The following is a 23,680-nucleotide window of genomic DNA, read 5'->3' as shown; positions in this document are numbered from 1 at the left end:
AACGCACAGAGATCCACCTGCCTCTGTCTCCCAAGTGCCCCACTGCCTGGTTTAAGTAGACACTTTAAAGGATATTTAGTAACACATAAGGAGATGCTTAACATCATTAGTCACTAAAGAAATGCTAATGAAACCACGAGGAGATGCTACTCACACTAAGAAGACTACAGAGAAAATTAAGCAGGTCTGTATCCAAGAGGCCCTGGCTTTAACCCTAACTACCATAGGGCAGGGATGCTTAGGTGCTTGTGAAAATGAAGGGAAATTGCAACCCTCTTGCACAGCTGACAGAGTGCAAATTGTACAGCCACTCTGAAGAACACTTTGGCAAGTGTTCCAGTTAAATATAAGGTTGTCAAATGATAAAACAGAACTACTCCTAGGTCTTTACCCAAGAGCATTGAGAACAAAGGTTTATTCAAACACTTGTACACACATTGCTCATTAGAGCATTGTTTATAGTAGCCAAGGGTGTAAGCAACATGAACATCTATCAACAGACATCATATATACACAGAAAGGGACAGATGTCCACACGATGTAATGTTATCCAGTAATATAATTTAGGTGCAAACACATGCAACATCAGTGAGTTGTGCTAAAATAAGTTGACTATTTAATCAGGCAGAACAGGCAGCCTCAGAGAGAAAAGATCAGGAGTTTCAGTGGGACAGGTAGATTGGGGAGCACTTCATGAGTACATGGTTCCAAATGGGGAAGTTCTTGAGGTACATGGGAATCTCCTTTGTATAGCTGAAATGATAAAAATCTCTCTTTCCTCTCTCTCTCTCTCTCTCATTCTGTGTGTCTGTGTCTGTCTGTCACTGTTTGTTTTCGTAAGGTTTTTGCATATGTGTGTATTAAACTCCTTTTGCCTCCAGTTTCCCAAGTACTTCTGAAACCATGAATGATTTTTTTGTCCCCAAATTCCCTCTAAATCCAAAGCCTCCTCAACAATATAGACAATTTTTACATGCACTTAAAATGGTGCATTTCTGTTCACAGAAAAGGTGAGGGGTAGACCTCTTAAGTAAAAATTATAAAGTTTTTTGGGGGATTTGGTTTTATATGTTTGTTTTTGAGAATTGTATTATTGACGTCTTGGAACTTGCTATATAGACTAGGCTAGCTTTATACTCACTGAGACCCACTTGTCTCTGCCTCTCAAATACTGGGATTAAATGTGTATACCACCTCATTCCGCCCTTGATATCTCAACAGCATGGTTACATAAACAAGACCTGGGTAATCACAACACAGTTAACATGCAAACATGGATGGAGAAAAATTCACCAAGTTCTGATCATGACTTTAGATGAAGAGCCACAGACAACCTGAGGCAGCGGAGAGGGAGAATCAGTCTTCTCCAGAGACAAGCCCCCCAGAAGGTTATATAATCCAAGTGTCAGCCCTAATTATTTGTACATATGAGCAGCATTAATGGAACCCGTAGGTGTGTGTGTGTGTGTGTGTGTGTGTGTGTGTGTATACATATATATATATGTATAAAACAATGGTAATTATGGAAGAAATTATGGATTTGGGAGGCATAAAGGAGGGAAGGAAGGGGTATAAGTGATGTAACTACAGTATTCATATATGAAATACTCAAAACTTTAAAAAATGTAACTTAGAAAACATCCTATTGTTTTCTAAAACACGGACAAAGTTTACACTTTTAATCACTGCCATGATTAGCACTTCAAGAGCAGTTCTTTCCACAACATTTATGTGTCTAACTCCTATGATCCTTCTGAGCTTTTATATACAAGCATTTTAATTAAGAAGCAACTGATTATTCTCTCAAATTAGAAGACAGTATATCTTTTCTTTTACATTCAATTTTTAATTATGAGTAGTATTAAAGTTAAAGACATTCTCAAATTTTCATCAGTGATACAAGCAAACTATTGTCTGAATTACGTCCAATAGGACCAAACCTGTGATCAAATAAGAGAAACAAGAAAATAATTAATAAATGTTACCATATGTATGTAGCTAATACTCTATACTTTTATTAGTAAAAATTTTATAGTTAGTAGTTTGTTTTTGTTTGTTTGTTTGTTTGGTTGGTTGGTTGATTGGTTTTGGTTTTCTAAGACAGACTTTCTCTGTAGCTTTGTAACCTGTCCTGGAAATCACTCTGTAGACAAGCTGGCCTCAAGCTCATAGAAACACACCTGCCTCTTCCTAGCTCATAGCAATATACCTGTCTCTTCCTCCCCAGTGCTGGGATTCAAGGCGTGTGCCACCACCACCTGGCTAATTAGTAGTTTTTAATTTAAAAATCACTAATTTAGTTTGAAAGAATAAATTAATTTATAAGAAAAACACAAAAATGGTGTGAAATATTGCATAACTTAAATTGGTTTTAAAGGATATCAGAGAGAAAACTCATAACTTTTGGAGTACCTGGCTATATCCAAAAAATTATTTGACTTCCAAAGGAATGTATTTAAAATAATAGTTCTAAAATAAGTAGCTATTTTAGAATTTAGAAGAAGTAAACACTTGCTTCCACAGGCATTTAAACACAGGTTTATTATTAGTATGTATGCAAATACATAGTGTTTCTGTTAATAAGGAAGCTTTTGGCAGAGTGCCTTTTAAAGTAAAAGTACTTTGTAAAACTTTAAGAAACTGAGACAGCCTGTGATGAGTGTTCTGAATGCAGGCACTCCAGTTTAACCAAAGTCAGTCTATGAAGGACACAGCTCTAACTCCCATCATAGCGTAAGGCTGTGCACAGAAAGATTAGAGCTATGCTACCATTAATCCAAAGGCCCGCCTGTGCATGCCCACCAAACGAGGGCTGGCTTCAAAGATTCAGAATCCAAAGCTTTCCCAAAGGACTTGCTCTCAAAGGACATCTACTTCCACTATCATTTTCTGTTTCCTCTTTTAAAATCCTACTTTGGCATTTTAGCATCACTGCCAATTGCAACCACGTTCAGCTGTAGAGTTAGAACACTGCCGGCTGTGTCAGCTAAGAGGGAGTGGGAACTTTGACGTCTCAGGAAGGCGTCGTAATGGAGTTGATCTCTGTCAGCATTAAAGACTTTGTAAAAGGGAACAAAAAGCATGTTCTTTGGTTTTAAGTTAATTTTCTACCTTTAGCTCCTGGCTAAGAGTTCAAGAAAGAAAATTATCCATATGGGCTGCTTATTGAAATCCATTTCAGCATAATATTTTAGTGACAGAATAAATTTGACAAGTTTCCAATGGAAATGCTTATGAGCACATACATGTCTAATCACAAATGGAGGCTTATCTGTTTCCTTTTTGAATTCATAGGGTCCCAGATTTAAATGGGCCAGCCGCCGCCTGGTGTCTTCCGAGAGCTCACACATTCGTCTCTTTGTGTAGGGAGAAGGAGAGTGTGACTTTGATGATATTGTAGGCTGTTCGTAGTTCTTGGCGTTTACGCAGTATTTATTCCTCTCGGGTGACTTGGACTTCTTCTTCTGTGATCTCGATGTTCTGCATTGCGGTCTGCCGTGGGATTTTTCAACTGGAGCTGAATGGTAATTAAATTTATCCTAAACATAAAAAATAAACGTTCATGTGGGCAAAAGGTATTTTTTAGAAAACTCTACAGAAAGGAAAGAACTTTTAGGACTTGAATTACGTAAGATATATAGGAGTCCAAGTCATAATTTAACTATTCAGTGACAGATAAAAGTACCATCTTATTTCTGGCCCTACATTTTTTATAAAACTAAATATACATAAAAGATTGCAAGGAGAGAGGCTGCTTGGTCCATCCAAGCTGCTCAGCCCCGAAAAAAATCATATAGAAACTGCATTAATTAAATCACTGCTTGGCCCATTAGCTCTAGCTTCTTATTGGCTAACTCTTACATATTAATTTAACCCATTTCCATTAACCTGTATATTACCACAAGGTCGTGGCCTACCAGCAAAGTTTCATCACGTCTATCTACGGCAGATAGATTATAAACTTAACTAGTACCTCCATCTTATAAATATGGTAGTAGTCTAAAATTTTTTTAAATACAAAATAAATTTGAGCTGGGATTAGCAGCATCTAACTACATATCTAGTTACATGGGATTCATGGGAAACTGAGGCAAGGTGGCTTCTGGAGACCCAGATTTTTCAGTCAAGGCTGGACACCATGAATGAGGCCCTGTCTAAAATAAAATACAATAAAAATGAAAACATATGTGACAGCTCCAACTTTGCTGCTACTTAAATAATCCTTCATTCTACTACACTCTGCCTCATAAATGCCTTAACAGTGAGACTGGAAGTTAATAATACATTTCTTCTCTAGAGTTGTATGGTTAGAGAAAAACAGCTAAAGATCTCTGTCTTCCTCATTTCAATCCCTTGGAAAACCACCAATCCAAATTCCTCTCCACTTTCTCTACCCCTTTAGTACAAGGACTAAGTGCTTAAAATACAAATATGAAGCAAAATGAGAGTCATTGTATCAAGTGAATGATAGATAGGAAAAAAGAAGGATGTTTCTAATGAGAACAGTCTCACGGCAGGTCATTTTCTCTTCTGTGCCTCTTGGTATGCTCCAGGACCTTCTCCCACGCAGTTCAGAGCTGCCACTGGTATGTCAGAGCTCTCCTCTCCCCTCACCCACCTCTATGACATCACAGTGACTCTCAGAGAGACATTCTAGAATCACAAAGTTTCTCTGAGGATGCCTAAGCCTGACACCTCTTTAGCATCAAAGCCCTTTCGACTCAGTTTTAATTACCTCTGTCAACCACATCTCGTGCTTTCCCTACAGATACACTGCATCTACAGAATCTCCTGTTCACAAAAATCTCCTTTCCTCAACTTATTTCTTCTACTCTGTATCTATTAGAAAGTACATTCACATCGCACCAATCCCTGGACTTCCAGCACCTTGACCTTTATACATTGTTGGTTTCTGGACACAGCTAACTCCTAAAGTGATGCTTAAGTTTTTTTATACACAGCCACCTCTGATTATACCAAATCTTAAGGGGCCACCCCACCCCCTTTCTGAGAGATACCACCCCACCCTCTTTCCTCAGAAAGTTTTTGAATGATGCATATTTTCTAAGTTACAAACTTCACGGCATTCATTACAGATGCACAGGGGGCAAACATGCCCATTCCTTAGTGGCCCCTATTTTCTATATTGAAATATTAGCTATGTGTATTCTTGCCAAAAATGATTGCCATACTTAATTCCCTTTCCTACATCTACACAGTGTTAGTTTCTGGCCCAGGACCAAGCCAAATTGACTATGCAACTTTATTTGATCAATAGAACACTGTCAGAAGGCCAGGTTGTTGAAAAGACTGTTGACTCTTCCTTAGAATCTTCCTACAGCGAGAAGGCACAATTATTAGCCTGCTAGAAGAGGAGTCTTATGATTTTCATCCTCTCCAAATACAACTGCAAAACACCATGTTTAAGCAAAAATATCCCAGATCCTTCAGCCTTAGCCAGCCAATATAGTCCAAAGGAATCATCCTTTAACCCCAGAACTGAGAAGCACTTGTGACTATAAACCATTCTGGGGGGAACTGTTATACAGTAAAACCTAAGGGATACTGCACTTTAACAGTGTTTAACAACATACTAAAATGTCTGTCAATATGTAACAATAAATTCTCCTTGATATGGGTAAAAAGAATTAGCAGAAGAGAAAATTAGTTTTCTTTTGGAAAGTCGCATCAATACCCTTAATTTTTCAAACCATTGAATTGCTAACAAACATAAATAATTTGGAAACGGTACTTCCCTTCTCCTTTGCCTTCCTCCCTTTCATTCTTCTCTCATCCTTTCCTCCACACTTTTCTTTCCTTCTCTCTCCTCCCCTCCCCTCTCTTCACCCATCTCCTCTCAGCCTTGGCAGGGAATTGAACCAAGGACCTCATGCTTGGTAGGACAAGTGACTCATTGAGTCACAACAAGAAACATCTGTAAACCTAAAGCATAGTTTTAAGTGCTGTCTAATATAAAATCTTACTCTCTTACATCTCTGTTAGTAAAGATCAAATGACAATTCCAAACGAGTAAAAGGAAGAGTATTTTTCAGAAAATGTTAAATCCTAAGTCCATAAAGTGGAATGACTGTAACTGAGGGCAGGGCCTTACAATTACAAGGGCTCTTGTATTGAGATGTACACTAGAAATGTTTTCTGTGTGCATTAAGAAATAAAAATACTTTTCTATTTATTCATTAAGTTAATAAACTCCAGAGAGAACAACTAAATACTGGGCAAAGCATTTTTCACAATTTACAAATGCTCACAGTTGAGTACATCAGAAACCAGTCAGTCAGGTTCCCCACACACGGTGAGCATGGCTGGTCAGACTTCCAACATCTGGGTCAAAATGATAAATAGATACAGCCTGACTTTGGAATCCTAAATATTTTGGTGTCAAAATAAAATTTTCTCCAATTCTCTGGAAACTTTCTTAGCTTAGGTTATTTACTGTCTTCAGAAAATTAGTTCTAAAACTATAATTCAGTTAATTCTTTCCACCACTGGCCCGGTCTGGTCCCTGTTGAATCCCCCAGCCTTTATATGTTACTGGCCCTTCATCAGAATATGGCCATTATGGAACTGCACATGGTTGATACCAGCATTGATGGGGAAGGACACTTGAACATCAGAAGGCTGACGGCCCTGTGGCCCAGTAAGAATTAAAATACAAGGAACAATAGGTGCCGAAGTTTGTTAAAGGAAATCTTCACAAATACAAGTTATTTAGGCTGGAATGCCCAAACTTGCTTTGATCTGACAGAACAAGTATGATCACTGCACTGAGCAACAGCTCTCTAGGAATCAGACAAATCCAAAAAAGCCACACTCTAAACATCAAGTCCCCAGTCTGAAAACTCGGCCACATTCGCTTGAAGGTATCCTTGACTTCCCTGCAGTCACTATAACTCCTGGAAGATACATGGAGGTCTCCAGCTGAGTTTCCTCCGGCAGTTCTCCATCTCACCCTCTTTCTGGCAGTTGACTACTGCTTGTATTAAAAATTCCACAACATAAGATAAATAACCCAGCAAACATATCGTGGTACCCTCTACCATGGGGCTAAACTTCATGCTCTCCTGTTTACGAAGAAGCAATCAAACTGTTGGGTACTTGGTTACTTTAAGTCAAAGACTGATGGGGGAGGTGAGAAGAAATGCAGACGAAATGGGGATAAGGCCTGTCACACACGCATCCACATGAATCACACGATCATTACATAGTTTAACCCTTTTAACCTGAGTGCGGCACTTCCTTGAGCTTATCAGACATTCCGTGATCACTGAAGTTGTAGAAAATTCCAGCTTTGGAGCAATTCCCTGCGAGATTAAAAAAATGGTATCATTACATATTAAAAAGATACAGTCAGTAGTAAAAATGGAATCTAAAATAACAAATGCTATTAAAGATGGAGCTCTTTATTTATTAGTCTGATATTTTTATTATCATGAAGAACACAGTAATGATAAATGTTATTAATTAGCAGTTTCATTTTTAATGATTTGGTTTGGAACAATTATATTTCTTTTATGGAATAATTTAAAATTGTTTTCATTTTCAAGTGTCTCTCTGTCAAAGTGTCTGAAGATTTTAAATTATGACATATTAGTCATAAATATCTGAACGTATTCGATTTTAATTTTCTTTACATTTACAATTTAAGACATTTAACTATATAATCAAAACATAATTATTAGTTCTATTTAGCCATTCCAGAAACATTACATACATTAAAACACCATTGTCTATTATAAATATATATAATATTTAACTATCCATTAAATTTTTATCTTATTATATTTTAACACATTTTAATTAAAATAGAATTCTATTACTTTCCTATTCCATTTCATCCCTCTAGTTCATCCCAAAATACACCCCTCCACTCTATTAATTTTTTAATAGAATAGTTTGAAAGTAGAATTCTGAAAATATCATAACTCCCAGTTGTGCCATCTTGAAACAGAAGTCTCTGAAAAATTTTTATAGCCTTTTTCTTACAATATATCTTATATTCAAGTATGGGTATTAATCTGGGTTCTATTTCTACCAATGTTTCAAATATCAGCTTGAACAGTTTTGAGATAAATGGAGAAAAGGAGACAGTTCAAGGGGACAGTTACAAAGCACCCATGGAAACATCTGGAACCTTAAGTTCTACATGCACCAACTGTTAACCATGTCAGCCAGCCCTTGGGTAGCTTCTCCCCAAAGCAATGGAAGTCAGACACTGACAATGCCTTCTGCAAACCCTGTCTGTGACCAACTAAGTTTATAATTTAAAACATATCCATTACAAAAGGTACATCTGAATCACCTAAGAATCAATATCAATAGTATCTACTATACCCACTCATTAGATATTTTACTCTATACATAATGTATTTCTCTAAAATATGCTAAGTGTGGTCCATATTCAACAACGCAGAGCTAGGCTACTTTTTAATAATCTCCAAAATCTCCAAAAAGATCTCTAAAATAATGCAGATTTCCTTATGACTATAAATTTATTCCTCTTACAAGCAAAATATACTCACGTTCCCAAAAGAAAAAAGGAAGCAAAGCATCCTGACCTTTTACAACCTTATACTAAACTCAGTTTAAAAACCAGTACTAGCATGTAAGAATCCTCCTATGGGTAAGGTTCTTTGGTTATAGCTCAACTTTGCTTCTAGACTACAGTTCTTCACCGTCAGAAGACATAGAACTAAGAAGACATCTATATGACAGCACCCACTGTACACCCGTGCAGCAAGCACAGGGCAGTCTATGCACACATTCCCATTCAAGTGAGGACCAAAAGCCAGAACCACTGATGCCTAACAATCCCAAAATCCAGATGGGGAGGAGTACCAAAGAATTTCTAGAAATGCAGTCACGTGTAACTTAGTGATGAGGATGTGGACTGAAAACCGTGTCAGGAGGCAATCCATCATCAGGTATACTTCCAGACACCTACCTAGTGTGGCCTGTTTCCTAACTAAATACATGCGTAGTGACCATTGTATGTGTACTCCAACTCCGCTATCACCGCCTGGCCTGCAGCTTTCCACGTTAAACTTCCCTGCGGATTGCTCATCACACTGTGAGATCCCAATAGTTAAGATAATATATTTCCAGCCTTTCGGAGCCTACTATGTAGTAGGGCTGTTCATATGCATAGAGAGATTTGTCTTAGGGAATTAATTCACACAACTGTGGGAAAGGACAATTCGGAAATTTAAAGAGCACTTTAATAAGAAGGTGGAAATGAAGAAATAAGTTGGCACACTATTTTTTTAGCATGAAAGCCTGTGGGGTAGGTTGAACTATTAGAAATAGGATTTCTACTGCTTCCATGAGCCAGAATTCTTCCTTCCTCCGAAAAACTCAGTGTTTTGCTGTTGCAATCTCCAACTTGATGAGATGAAGGCCAATTGCACAGCCAAGTAGTAATCTCTATTTAAAGTCAGTTGTATATAAATCTTCATCACATCATTGAATTGCTTTACAGTAACATCCAGATTGCTGCATGGGCACTAGGGCCTAGCCAAACTGTCAAAATCACACCATCTCAAACCTGAGTTTCTCCACTGAGACTATGGCAAGAAGGAATTCGTTCACTGAGTTCAGTCAAGAGGCATCTGTTAAATACTACTTCATAAGATGCTGAGTAAGACTATCATTCAAAGATGAAAATGTTGTGGAGTTCAGAGTCTGCATAGAAATACTCACCACAAAGATGACCCCAGCTAAGACCCTAAGCAATAGTGGAGAGGATGCCCGAACTGGCCTTGCCCTGTAGTCAGATTGATGAGTATTTTAAATGTCACCATAGAACCTTCATCCAGCAACTGATGGAAACAGAGGCAGAGACCCACAGCAGAGCACTGGGCTGAGCTCCCAAAGTCCAGCTGAAGAGTGGGAGGACTGAGAATACAAGCAATGAGGTCAAGACCATGATGAGAACACCCACTGAAACAGTCTACCTGAGCTAATGGGAGTTCACCAACTCCAGCCAGATAAGGAAGGAACCAGCATGGGACCAAACTAGACCCACTGAATGTGGGTGACAGCTGCATGGCTGGGACAGACTGTGGGACCATTGGCAGTGACAACAGGATTTATCCTTACTGCTTGCACTGGCTTTTTGGGAACCCATTCTCTTTGGATGGATACCTTGCTCAATCTAGATACAGTTGGGAAGGCCTTGGGCCTTCCCCAAAGCAATGTGCCTTACCCTCTCTGAGGAGTGGATGGTGGGGGTGGTGGAGAGGGAGCTAGAACTGGGGTTGATATGTAAAACAGTTTGTTTTCTTTTAAAAAAAGATTTAATAGGATTTTTCTGAATTTTTACGTGTGAGAATATGGATAAAATACAGGGCTTTGTGCATGCTAGCCACATACTGTACCTTCCCCACACCATCCAAACAGAATCTACAGTAAGACGAGCTGTCCCCTGTATAAACCACTATCAGTCCCCAGAAAATCCCTTCAGCATTTAATGCTTTCATCTCATGCCAGTTTTATAACCCTTGATTTTCTGCTTATGCTGTACATCCCATCAACCCACCTTAACTCAACCAATATTTTTGGTTTAAATAAAGTACTCACATTATCATTTTATATATACCAGAAAAAAAGAAAGAAAGAAAATACCCACCACCACTGAGGGAGCCACAGTTCAAACATATGATCCTCTCAATGACAAATCAGCCCACCCAAGGGCCCTGGCTTGCTCCAGGTCACTGCGTTTTGTCCAAGCTTACTAAGCAAGTTCATAAAAGTACCATGATTTAATTCCGGATAATGGTTTGAATCCTTATCACAGTAGTGGGACTCACAGAAGGTAGCTCAGAATCACAAGAATTCTGAAGATGAGTCATTGTTGCTCACCAGGACTACAAAAAACTGACTAGAGCGTTTATTTTTACTAATAGGTAAATACAATAATTAATATTGCTGGATTTATAACCCAATTTTGATGTTCAGTTTATATTCTGCCAATGTCTTTTCTATTATTCAGTTTCTCAAAGCAGCCACTCTGGGTTCCCTTTCCACTGTCTCAGTGATAGATAGGAGAGGAAACAAATTCACAGCTACAGCTAGTTTCCCAGGGCTTCTTTGCATCTCTCCCTGCCTCCCCTGTGATTACCTTTCAAAGAGAGACAGGAAAGAGAGACAGCATCTCTCTCTCTCTCTTCTTCTTGTCCCTTTGTTTCTGGACCTCCCTGTCAACCTTCTAGAAGGTGACCCCAGTCAGAATGGCAATGGGCCTTGCACAGCTATAAGGTTTCTTCATCAGCTACCAACAGGGTCCACTATGTTTAGCTGGCAGAGTCAAACTATTCATCCCACTTCTCAACCCCATGGTGCCAAAACTCTTGATCTTTGTGCCCAGTCTCAGCTGGTAAAGATACAGTTGTCACTGAGAGGCAGGGCATGGAAATCATCCCAGGCAAAGGAGCCCCAAATTCTTCCTATATTACCTAAAACTTGAGCCAATTTCCAAGCATAAAAACATGACCGGCTTGCTACACTTGTTGGTCAGTGTTCACTACCTAGTGTTGACTATAGTAACATTGCCCAGTTTCACACTTGCCTAACATACAGAGGAGATCTGTCAAACTCTTCACATGGTGTTACTGGAAGTCCTGATCTTTACATATCTTTGCCTCAGTAAACAAACACCTTCCAAATATATGCAAAAGGAACAAGTGATGAAAGAAAATTCCTGTGAGCAGTCCACACAGTTGACTTTTTACGCTGTCTTCAAAGAGAGTTAAATTACCTTAACGAGAACATAAACTAAATATATTTTTTCTTAAAATACTCTTTGAAGATAGGGATCATATAAAAGCTAACTAACAACATAAAGATCATTCCAGAGAAGAAAGGTTTTCATTTGTTACATAGTCAGCTTTTACACTTTCAGCAAACTGAACTTGCTATTTCTTTGGACACTTCTTATCATAAACTTAAACATAGAAAAAATCTATTTAATTCACTAAATAACTCATATACCACCCACTTTATTTATATTAGGATTCCATAAAATTAGTTTAAAAACTGTTTGCCTAGATAATTTCAAGCCAAACAGCTTTTACTGCGCTGCTTTTGGGATGAAGGGGACATCCCTGAGTTCTTCTGAGTAGCAGGCTGATTTTCAGGAATCAAGCTGTTTTCAAACAAGAGGAGTTACATGAAAGAATGGGAGAGAGTGTGGAAGCACTATCAAGTCTAATGATGTTTATTTGTTACTCAATTACTGCTGATCAGAAAGAAAGACTCTCTTAATACAGCATTTACACTTAGGTCTACAATCTATGACCACTTTGTAATCTATCTATCCAAGCTTTATCCACACTGGAAGATTCAACCATTTCCATTGCTTAGCACTGGTAACAGCACTATGAGAAAACATCTTAACCTGTGGTGCAGCTCAGTGGTAAATTGATGACGAACATACAGAAGGCCTGGGGTCTCATTCCTACGACCAGGGGTAAAAACAACATAAAAGGGTTCATAGCATTCCAATGAGTATATGCTAAAGACATATACCTGGAAAATAATACACTAGAGAAAACTTGATCTTTGTTAAAGAATTTTGACATTGATTGTTCCAACTTGTACAGCATACAAAAGTTTTCAACTTATAAATATTTAAACTTGTTAATATTTTTCAATAAATCACTTATGTCTAAAAAGTCATATTTTAAATTTAGGTTTCCATAAATGTTGACACTGGTTATTGCTCAAATGTCTGTGAACTTTCCCTAGACAGAAACAGAAAATGTGACAGACATGGAGGTCTGGGGCTGATCAGTGCAGAGGAACTTCACAAGTTGTGAAGAATGTCAGCCAATATGATGTGTGTTAGTTTTGAATAAATGCCTTAGCTTTTGCTAAATTCTTTTTATTACTTTCAGGACACTTAAAATAGCACAATTATACAAAATAAGCTTGAAAACAAATTTTGAGTCAGTTCTACACAGTCAAGATACTGAGGCCTGCACCTAGTTCTCACCTATGACCCTACATCAAGAGCTGACTTGGAAAACCATAATCACTTACTCTTAGTCCAGAAATCCTCCTCATGGTAACCTGGCGGTTTGAATCATGGTGTCCAGAAATTTGGTTTGGACCCGGGAACATGAAATCTCGTGTATTTTCATCATAGGTAGACAGTGTTTCTCCCACTATAAGAAAGATATCCTATGATTCAAATTATAACAAAACATTCTATTTAGAAACAAAATCATCAAGTATAAAAAATATATATTGCCTGATGCCTTATTGTATACCTGCTTGAAGGCAATGTTTATCTTCTTCAAAAGGAAAATTAAAATAAGGATAGATTAAATACTTTAACACTTTTTTTTCCAATTTCAGAAGTATGGTATATAGTAGTAATTCTCTGCCTCACACTTTGCAGAATAGGGGTATTCATGTACACTCAGTGAGAACCTATGAACTCTTAGAAAAAGAAAGTCTTTAGAAATAAAAAGTTGCGTTAAATTTATACATCAAAAACTTATTACCATCCCCAGCATCTTCCCTATCTTCTATCTTATCTGTCTGCCCTCATGCAATGTAAGGTTGGACATTAAAAATTGTGGAGACCCTTTGTAGATTTTGTGGCTAGTGAATTAAGTCAGTGTGTAGTGCTGAAAATTCTGAGATTACTTGTACTTAATAAAATATAGGTATCTGTTGCATAAAATAAAGATTTAAATAAAATTTCTTTGACAGTCCTAGAAATCAAAAACCATACTAAAGCTAGTTTCTATATTTTAATAGGTGACCTCGCTCCTCAGAAACCCATGTTTAACTTGTAAATAGGTAAGACTATCACCCTCTGCATTCCCAATAACAACATTCAAAGAGCAAAAAAAGATATCCTGTTTAATTAGAAATATATGTAATTTTAATTTTTAAATCTCAAAAACTGAAAAATCACTTTGCATTACTGTCAAAAATCCTAAATTTTTAAAGATATTATTTTGCATTTTTAATTATTTTAAGATATTTAATTTCAGAACAATGCATTCAGAATCAATTGGCATTTATGCTTGTTGTTTTGACATATACATAATGAATCAATGGTTCAGAAAATAAGCACTGCTGTTATTTGGTAGGAAGAGGAGAGAAGAGATTTTTAGAAATATTTAATTGGGGCTAGAGGAATGGCTCAGTGGTTAAGAGCACTGGTGGCTCTTCCAAAGGTCCCAAAATCAATTCCCAGCAAACACTTGGTGGCTTACAACCATCTGTAATGAAATCTGGTGCCTTCTGCCTGCAAGCATACATGCATATGTAACAGTATATACTAATATAAATAAATAAATGCATAAATACATAAATAAAAATAATATTTCATTGATGAGTTGCCTTATCAATAAGTAATACAATACCTGGTGGAACTAGCTGTATCAACTCGAACACTGCTGTATCATCTGAAAGTTTGAAGGAAAAATCTCGTTAAGTCAAAGAGTCAATGACGATGAGTTAATCTACTTCTGAGAACTCAGAACAAAGACATAATTGCTTCATCCATTCTTTTAGCTTCTGCAGTTTTCCATGAATGGAAGTCTCATTTGATCTTCCATCCATGTAATCCATCTATGAAGAAATATTACTTTCTCCATTTATGCCATAACTTGTAGTTTCAATGAAAAAATAAATATGGCTCCTTTTTCTTATATCCTTCTTCTTTGTTTTCCAAAATGCATCCCAAAAGATGGATCAGTGTGCATGGGCATTTGCTGCCATGTCTGAGGACCCAAGTCTGATACCTGGGACCCACATAATAGAAAAAGGAAAACAACTATCCTAAAGCTCTGACTTCCACACGTGCCATAACATAAGAACAAGTGATCCACATACAATAAATAAATATAAAAGGTTAAAAGTCAAAATAATTACTGACTAGACTACATGTTTGTTTATCTCCTAGTAGTCTGTACATGTTTTTATAAATATGTTATATATATTTATTAATCTGAATGATAACAAGTTATGTGCATTATAAAATACCTTCTGAAATATTTTAGATAAATTTTTAAAACTAAGAAAAGAAATAAATCATCTTTGTCCTCTGGGAATGCATTGAAAGGCTAACTGCTTCCTTCCTTTAACTTCTGCTATTTTCCATGGAGTCTCATTCTACCCTTCATACATATATTCCACCTATAAAGAAATTCTAAATTTTCCACTTAATGCATAGCTGGGAGCTATTATGAAAAATATAGATGTGGCTCTTCTCTTACACCTTTCTTTACTGTTCACCTGCTTGAGGCGGGGCTTCACCGTGTGCCCTGGGTTGGCCTAGAGTGTGTCATCTTTCTGTCTTAGATCCTTGAGTACTGAGACCACAGATTTTTTTCTAAGAGTCGTAAATTCCACAAAGGAGATAAAAATTAGGTGAAATAAAATCATCAGTGAGTATGTAGTCATAATACACAGTACACTGAAAGCATGGAAGAGTCATGAGATACTGTAATAAAAATATCTAAGCCAGTCAGGAGGGCAGGGAAAGTTCTATGTCGTCTTCAGCACTCATATATAGCCAGAGTTAAGTGATATGAACTGGGAATTGAGAAGCAAGGGGCATAGAGTTTTTCAAAGCAGAAGGAACAGAATATGCAAAGGCTAAAAATACAGCAGAGCTAAAAATACAGCAGTCTGGGAGATAAATAATCCAAGAACAAGGTCCCTTCTAGAATCAACTGGAAAAGGCAGACAACTAAAATGAATAAATAAATAATAAATGCTAACACCTAAGCACAAAAACTGTGTAAAACAGAAGCTTGGTGTAAAAAGGAAATTCAGAGAGATGAGCCTGGTTTTAGGGGATATTTTTTCTTTCTTGTATATGATAAATCTGACAGGCAGCTAAGAGGCAATAAATCTTGACGTGTGACTTTTGATAGGCTCATACATAACATGAACCTTAGAGTACATAATCAAACTGGGAAAGTAAAATACTCAACTACAGCCCCATATAAAACCACAGCCTGAGGGAGTCCGGAAGTAGGCCTGAGGGAGTCCAGAAGTAGGTGTTAGGAAATCAAGGCAAGAACCTGAAAACTTGGCTGATGAACAGACTTGGTTCGTAGAAGATCAAACCTGTGGTGGTTTGAATGAGAATGTCACCCCAAAGCTTATATATTTGAAGATTAGGAGGTGTGGCCTTATTGGAACAGGACTGTGACTAAGGGTGAGCTTTGAGATTTCAAAATCCCATGCCATTATAGTTGGCTCTCTCTCCTCTCCTCTCTCTCTCTCTCTCTCTCTCTCTCTCTCTCTCTCTCTCTCTCTCTCCCCTCTCCCCTCTCCCCTCCCCCCCCCCTCTCTCTGCCATGGTTCTGCTGCCATGTCCCCTTCCATGACAGACATAGACTCACTCTCTGAAACTGTAATAAGCCTCCAATTAAATCCTTTCTTTCATAAGTAGCTGTGGTCATGAAACCTCTCCACAGAAGTAGAAAAGTAACTAAGACAAAACCTTTACTTTTATAAAGGATAAACTAAAATATAGTCAGTTTTGAAATAATTCAAATTCAGCCTGAATTAAGATAATTCAAGTAATTATTTCAACATGTTTATAGCATTTGCAATTCAAAATAAATCAAAGGGGTATATAGAAAGATAGATCATTGGGATTTAAAAACTAAGGAAATAAATTAGAAGATGGAGAAACTAAGTCTTCGACATACTCATGCCACCAATGACAGGAACTTAACGTCATTTAAGACACAGCCTTAAAATTTGCTATAGGACTTACAGTCTGGTGTGTGGGGGGCTTAAAAGGATTTAGTCTAGCCTAAAAACTGGAGATAAGCAACCCTTCCAGTGTACCCCGGGAAGGTGACCTCATAGGACAAGATGGATGGATACAAGGAATCACAATAGAATAGAAATACATAAGCAGAGGTCTCTGTAGGAGATTTGCGGGGAGGAGTTTTGCATTCTACCTCAGGATCCTCACTATGAATGCTGGAGAAAAGTTTTCTCTGGCTCCTAGAGAAAAGAAAACATCTGGAAGTATGCCAGAGCATTCTATTCTTTCTAACAAGGCCTTCTCTTGGAAAAAATCTTTTCCCTTGGGTTCTATCTATTTTTTTCTTTTAAAAGGCCTAACTGACCCAGCAAAAAGGGAGTCCCTCTCTAGCCAACTCCAGGCTTTACCAGGAGTAGGTGACACTCTCGACTACAGCATCACCATTTTTGTCCGTGACAGAAAAGAGATGCTCAGCTATCCAGCCATCCCGTCCGAGGGAGACGTGGGGCCTAGAAGCACTGGTAGAGTTCACATGGGCTCATCAAAGAATAGCTCCACTCACAAAAGACAGAACAGTGTCTCCTCAGACCTTGTCAACCCATTAATGTGGACAGCTACAAAAGTTTTTCCTCAGTTCACCATGACTGGCTTTCAACAAAGAGCATGGCAAACTAAACATGAAGGAACAAGAGACCTGGGTCACACAAATGAGGACAGTGAAGTGACAGAATCAAAACCTTTAAAAAAAAAAGAAGACAAAAGAAAAGAAAAGAAAAACCTCAAAGGCTATAGAGTAAAGAACTTGCCAAGCATGTACAAGACTCATGGGGGAAGTCCTTCTGTATATCTGTTGCTTTTATTGGTTAGTAAAGAAGCTGCTTTTGGTCAGTGGTTTAACAGAGTAAAGCCAAGTGGGAAATCTGAACAGAGATAAGAGAGAGAGTAGACAGAGTCAGTAAGACGCCATGTAGCCTCCAGAGGAGAAAGATGCAAGCTGTCAGTCCAAAACTTGCTGGTAGGCCATGACCCTTGTGGTAAAATATAAGCTAATAGAAATGGGTTAATTTAAGATGTAAAAGCTAGTGAGAAATATGTTTAAGCTATTGGCCAAACAGTAATGCAAATAATATCGTCTCTGAGTGGTTATTTCAGGTCTTGGCAGCTGGGAACGAACAAGCAGCCTCCCCCAACAAATTGGCACCCCATATTACCAAAAAAGCTCCACAAATTTTAAAAGCTATAAAATTCAAAGAGATGTAGTAGAAAACGTAAGCAGTATGCAAAAACAGAAAGGTTATAAAAGCATGTTAGCGAAGATGGAAATTCTAAGAAAGGAACAAACAGAAATGCTAGAGACCAGAACACGAGAACTGAAGGAAGAATGCCCTGTGGGTTTATTGGTAGGGGCACAGGTCTAGAAAACAATCTCAAAGCTTTATGAGTATAATAATAGAGACTTTCAAATCATCAAAGAGAGAAAAACAAAACCAAGAGCACTATCTAAGAAGAGTGGGACAACTACAAAAGATGTCACACCAGAAGACATACAAGAAACCCTGATCCATACAAGGATGGAAAAGCAGGGACAGGATGGAGTGCTGGAGTTACTGGCAGGTTACTCAGGAAATCAAAACATAAAGACCACTTGCCAAAGATAAAATATGCTAGAAGATAAGCAAAAAGAGGGCAGTGAGAAGATTACAAATTCCCAAATTTCATGAATTACATTCATATAAACACCCAAGGAGCTCAATTAACTAGAAGAAAAAGTCTTTGAAGCAGCATGAGAAAAGCAACTTAGCATTTTGAAATCAAGTTTTAAAGATCCTTGCAGTAGACAGGGTTACTAGAAAGTCAGATGCTGACATGTACAAAATGCTAAAGGAAATTTGTCTTTAATAATGATATTTCACAACAGTGAAGAATCCCCTAAGAAATAAAGACCTGATATATTTCACTATCTTTCTCAAGTTTGTTAGAATAAGTGGAAGAAGAGATGGCATTTGGTCTTATTATATAAGAGATATATTTCCCTAAAACCAGAGTCAAACACACAAGAAAATTACAGAAAAGAAATCCTTTATGCTAAAACTCTCAATACATACGAGAAGCAAAATTCAGCAACACATTAGCAGAATACACAGTGGATGCTGTGGTTTGAATGAGAAATGTCGTCCATAAGCTCACATTAGCAGAATACACAGTGGATGCTGTGGTTTGAATGAGAAATGTCCTCCAGAAGCTCATATATTTGAACACTTGGTCCCCTTTGGGGAAAGGCTATGGAACCTTTTGGGGACGGGTCCTTGCTGGAGGATCTACATCACTGGGGACAGGCTTTCCCAGTACAGAAACCACTAATAATCAAGCCTGCAAGCTTCTCCTCTAAGATCAAGAACAAAGCAAGGATGCTCTGTATCTATTCAACAACAGCATAGAGCACGGAGGCCAGAAAAATATAACAAAGGCATTCAAATTGGAAAACAAGATGAGCTGTGCTTACATGGCGTGAAACTACCTTTAAGGCAGGTATATAGACCAGTGAGATAAAAGAGAGAACTCAGAAATAAATCCTTAAGTGGGCAATTCTGATAAGGTGCAATGCCGACGGTAAGGAAAGAACTTTTTCAATAAGTAGCAATGGGAAAAGTGTGCATATACACAAGAGAATGAGTTTACACCACTCCCTAGAATACCACATATAAAAATTAGCTTAAAATGACCAAGGACTAAATCTAAGCCTTAAAACTTTAAAACTCATAGAAGAAAATGTAAGACAAAAGCTTTATCATATTGGATTTGGTATGATTTTTTTAGGTAAGACACCAAAGACATAGAAGACTTTAGATTTCTCTATCTGTCACAACGTGATGCCAGCAGACCAGAGTCAACACGAAGTTGACAATATTAGCAAATTCAATATTCTTAAGAAATTTAATATCCAGAATAAATAGAAACAGAAATCTCCTAAAATTTAACAATTAAAAGGAAACAGCCCAATTAAAACATGGCCAAGGGGTTGGAGAGACAGCACAATGGTCACAAGCCCTGGCTTTTCTTCCTGAGAAGCTGCTTCAATTCCCAACACCCAATAGCAGCTCAAACCTCAGTAATTCAAGTCCCAGGGGCTCCAGTGTCTTCATCTGGCCTCTACAAGCACTGCACACAGGTAGATCACAGACATACACACATGCAAAACACCTGCACACACAAAAAATATAGATAAATAATTTTAAATGGTTATAAGACTTGAATAGGCATTGCGCCAGAAGGAATACATATGAATGATATGCACATAAAAAGTTTTATCACATGACTAACAACAAAGGAAATTTAAATCAGAACTAAAATGATCTCACATCCATTATGAGGCTCCTGCAGTAGTTGAGGATGTAAAATGTTATAGCTGCTATGAAATGGTATATTGATTTCTCCAAAAATGCTCAAGAAAATAGAATACAGATATTCCACATATAGAAATATACAAAACCAAACTGAAAACACTCATATTTACACATCCATTTTCATAGCAACATTATTCACAATATTTAAACAACCCAAATACCCATCAATAGAGAAAGCAGCAAATGTCTTATAAACATACAGTGGAATATTACTCAACCTTAGGAGGAAGAAACTTCTGACATTCTATGGCATGCACCTTGAAGGTACCATTGATAAACGGCATTTCTCTATTGTCATATAAACAAAGTAGAATGGATGGTGAAGGGGAATAAAGCCACTGCTTCACGCTGCAGTTTTTTTTTTTAATATTTATTTATTTATTATGTATACAGTATACAATATTCTGTCTGTGTGTATGTCTGCAGGCCAGAAGAGGGCACCAGACCTCATTACAGATGGTTGTGAGCCACCATGTGGTTGCTGGGAATTGAACTCATGACCTTTGGAAGAACAGGCAATGCTCTTAACCACTGAGCCATCTCTCCAGCCCTCATAGCTCTCCTTCTTTTATTCAGTGGAACAGTGTCTATGTAACTAAGCTGAGCCTGCTCTTTCAGGTGGAGAAATCTCCTCCATGACCATGCCTTAAATTTGGTGAATGATAAATTAGGGAGTTAGAGGAATGCATGGTGGCGATTGTCACACAAAATTATAAATGCATTTAATACAACTAAACTGTACACTTAGATGATTGAGTTGGTAAATTTTATGTTATGTATATTTTACTACAATTAAAAATACTTTGGGGAGAAAGATATTAAATTATTAAAGGAAAGCTTTATATGGAACTGATCTGCTGGAAGCCAACAGTAAGTTAAAGTAAACAAATCTCCTAGACCATGCAGGACAATTAGTCTCATTTTCTAGCTGCCCTTTATTATATAACAGTATGGGATCTTCCTCTGTAAAAGTTGTCATTTACACATGTATTGTTAGCGTGAGTTACACATTAAATGCACTACAATACCCCAGAAATTCTGATCACGCGCAGTAAATAAAAAACGTGCACTAAGTACATCATGCAGAAGAGCCAGAATGCTGTTAGCCTCTGCTCCAGGACACAAACCACCATGATAATTAACTCGAAATGCCTACCTCTAGGATCTAAATTTTTAGGATGTACATTTATATTTATAGCAAACCTCCTCAAAGTTTCAGGAAAAATTTTAGAAAAGGCTAGGTGGCAAGAATATAAGAGCCAGAAGATATAGGGAAGGGTTGTGAAGCTGTGTATTATTGTCCGGATACAATGAATGCAATCATGGTTGAATAGGAGCTGCCACTGCCATCAATGGGCATGCACAAGACTGAACCTGTCAACAGCCAATCACGGATTGAGGAGGGGCTCATAGGTCCCTCTCACTCCCTGGTAAACTATTGTCTCCTAATGAATTAAGCTGTCTCAAGTTCAAACCCACGGATAACACCACCACTCTCCTATAAGTTTCAAATTCATAGCCACATAGATGACCCTAGTTAAACTCAGTGAGCCACAGAGCAAAACAAATCAAGATGACCTGGAGAAAAGGCCATATGGGTGGGGCAGAGGAGACAAAGGGAATTGGGGTGGCTGGGAGAGTGGGGGTAACAGTAACTAGAATGCACTATATGTATATTTCCCTAAAGTCCACAGTGATTTGGAGTCTCTGGAAACTCCCCAAAGGAGCAGATGGGTGTGAAATGGAAGTGGTTAGTTCTAAAGTAAAACCAATCATAATAATAGTAGAGTAATAATAAGTCACAATCAATGATAACAAAGACCATTTAAGTAATTCCTATGTCCAAGGACTACTGGAATCTCTTGATCTAACGTCAGTATGGGATCTGCCCATTTATTTGACAGCCTGTGAAAAGGCTTGGGATCCTCTTCAGTATTTGGACAATGTTCAAATTGATTTTAGATAACATATTCTTACTAATGGATTTTAGATTGGCAAGCACACAATAGTTTTGCATTCTTACACAACTGGGAATGATAGGTGTTGCCACTCTGTTTGGCCATGTGAACATGAGAGTGTGAAGCCTAAAAGTGAGGTGGACTTAAGTCTTATGCCATAGCCATTTTTATTCAGGGCATCAGACAGTTTTTATTCTGAGGGCATTCTGAGGGTTAAACAGGGTCACGTGAGCAAAGTTCACTCGAGTTCAAGTTGTATACAGTCACAAGGGCAAAACCACCTGAGTTTAGGCTGTATACAGCTGGGAGAAACATCATTCTAATAATGGGTAAGGTGATGGCAATCTAAAGTAATCCCACTATTTGCTACACCTGAGAGGGACATTAAAGCATATTCCAAGAACAAATCCCTGTTATAGAACAACAGAGGTTACAAGACTCTTGCCTTGTTTACTTTGAGTTTTCTCACAAGCTCTCAGAAATCTCACACAGCTTCATCATGGCCCATATTCTGACAAAATGTAACTCGCCATCCCAGTAGTAAAATAAGTAGGTGCAAATTCTGAAAGATCCCACATTAGTCCAGCAACGTTCCTTTTCGCAGATTTTGTCTTTGTTAGGGAGATTCGATTTTACATTTCATTGAAGTGAACAGTTCTGTCACTTGTTATGATGCTGTGTTGAAGCTTAAAGGCTGGCTCCAATGGAAGCTCACTGTAGAGATAGGTGTTGGCTGCCCCCACACTACCCATCCTTTCTACTTACTCCCTTCCATTAGAAATCTTTGTGGTTCTTAAAACTGTAAAGCATATATAGGCCAATCTAACAACAAATTACATCCCCCTTCATATTTTGATGATGTCTCACAACATGAGGTAAAACATGGAATACAAGCCATTTACTTATTCTTTAAAATGACAGCTACTTTCCTAATATAAATGAAGCCAAGATTCGGGAAGATATATGACATAACAAAGGGGAAAGCAACTACATTAGTCTCAAAATAAATATATCAGTCTAAATCTGATCATAAGAGATCAGGCTAAGTTTAATATAAAAATCCTTTTAACTCTAACAGAGTACTTAAGAAATAAGGGGGACTGCCTAAGCAGATATAAAGATAGCTTAAAAGAACATGGTGATAAGAGATGACATGCAGTCAGTAACCCTAGGGGCTCAGACAAAACACCCAAAGAAAGCCTTCCCAAGCCCTCCATCCCAATGATGGTATCTAGATACTGTGGAATGGGTACCACCTTGGTCCACCCAAGAAGTCACTCTAGGTAGCTCGAATCTGCCCTCTAAAATTTGCTAGAATTCCTCTTCTAGGGTACCAAGGAGGCAACTCACAGGGAGACTCTTCTCCAGAAGCAATTCACTGAAAAGCATATCCAGCAAGGACGGCTTGGGAAGTGGTGATTGGCTACCGTGTGCTGAAATTACTGAGCACTGAGAAATACAAAGGCCTGAGAAACTTGCTTCCAAAGAAAATGTCTAGTGAGTTCACCATACTTGGAAGTAGTATTTCCCCTGTAATATTTCTCCAGGGCCTT

The 23,680-nt window shown here is 37.9% G+C and overlaps 1 protein-coding gene across 2 annotated transcripts in view; it reads right to left on the bottom strand.

Annotated features, from left to right (window-relative positions):
- The window catches only part of Spata6 (spermatogenesis associated 6), a 95,623-nt gene that overhangs the window by 45,453 nt on the left and 26,490 nt on the right, over positions 1-23,680 (bottom strand). For both annotated transcript variants that reach the window (XM_075944797.1, XM_075944798.1), the window contains exons 4-7: positions 14,397-14,438; positions 13,057-13,181; positions 7,242-7,322; positions 3,246-3,539 (exon numbers count right to left, since the gene is read on the bottom strand). In XM_075944797.1, coding sequence (XP_075800912.1) covers positions 3,246-3,539; positions 7,242-7,322; positions 13,057-13,181; positions 14,397-14,438 — 542 coding nt within the window. The remainder of the gene's footprint in view (positions 1-3,245; positions 3,540-7,241; positions 7,323-13,056; positions 13,182-14,396; positions 14,439-23,680) is intronic.

The sequence above is a fragment of the Microtus pennsylvanicus genome, chromosome 13 (assembly GCF_037038515.1).
Source record: "Microtus pennsylvanicus isolate mMicPen1 chromosome 13, mMicPen1.hap1, whole genome shotgun sequence".
NCBI classification, from domain to species: Eukaryota; Metazoa; Chordata; class Mammalia; order Rodentia; family Cricetidae; genus Microtus; species Microtus pennsylvanicus.
This window is presented reverse-complemented; position numbering and strand designations above follow the sequence as displayed.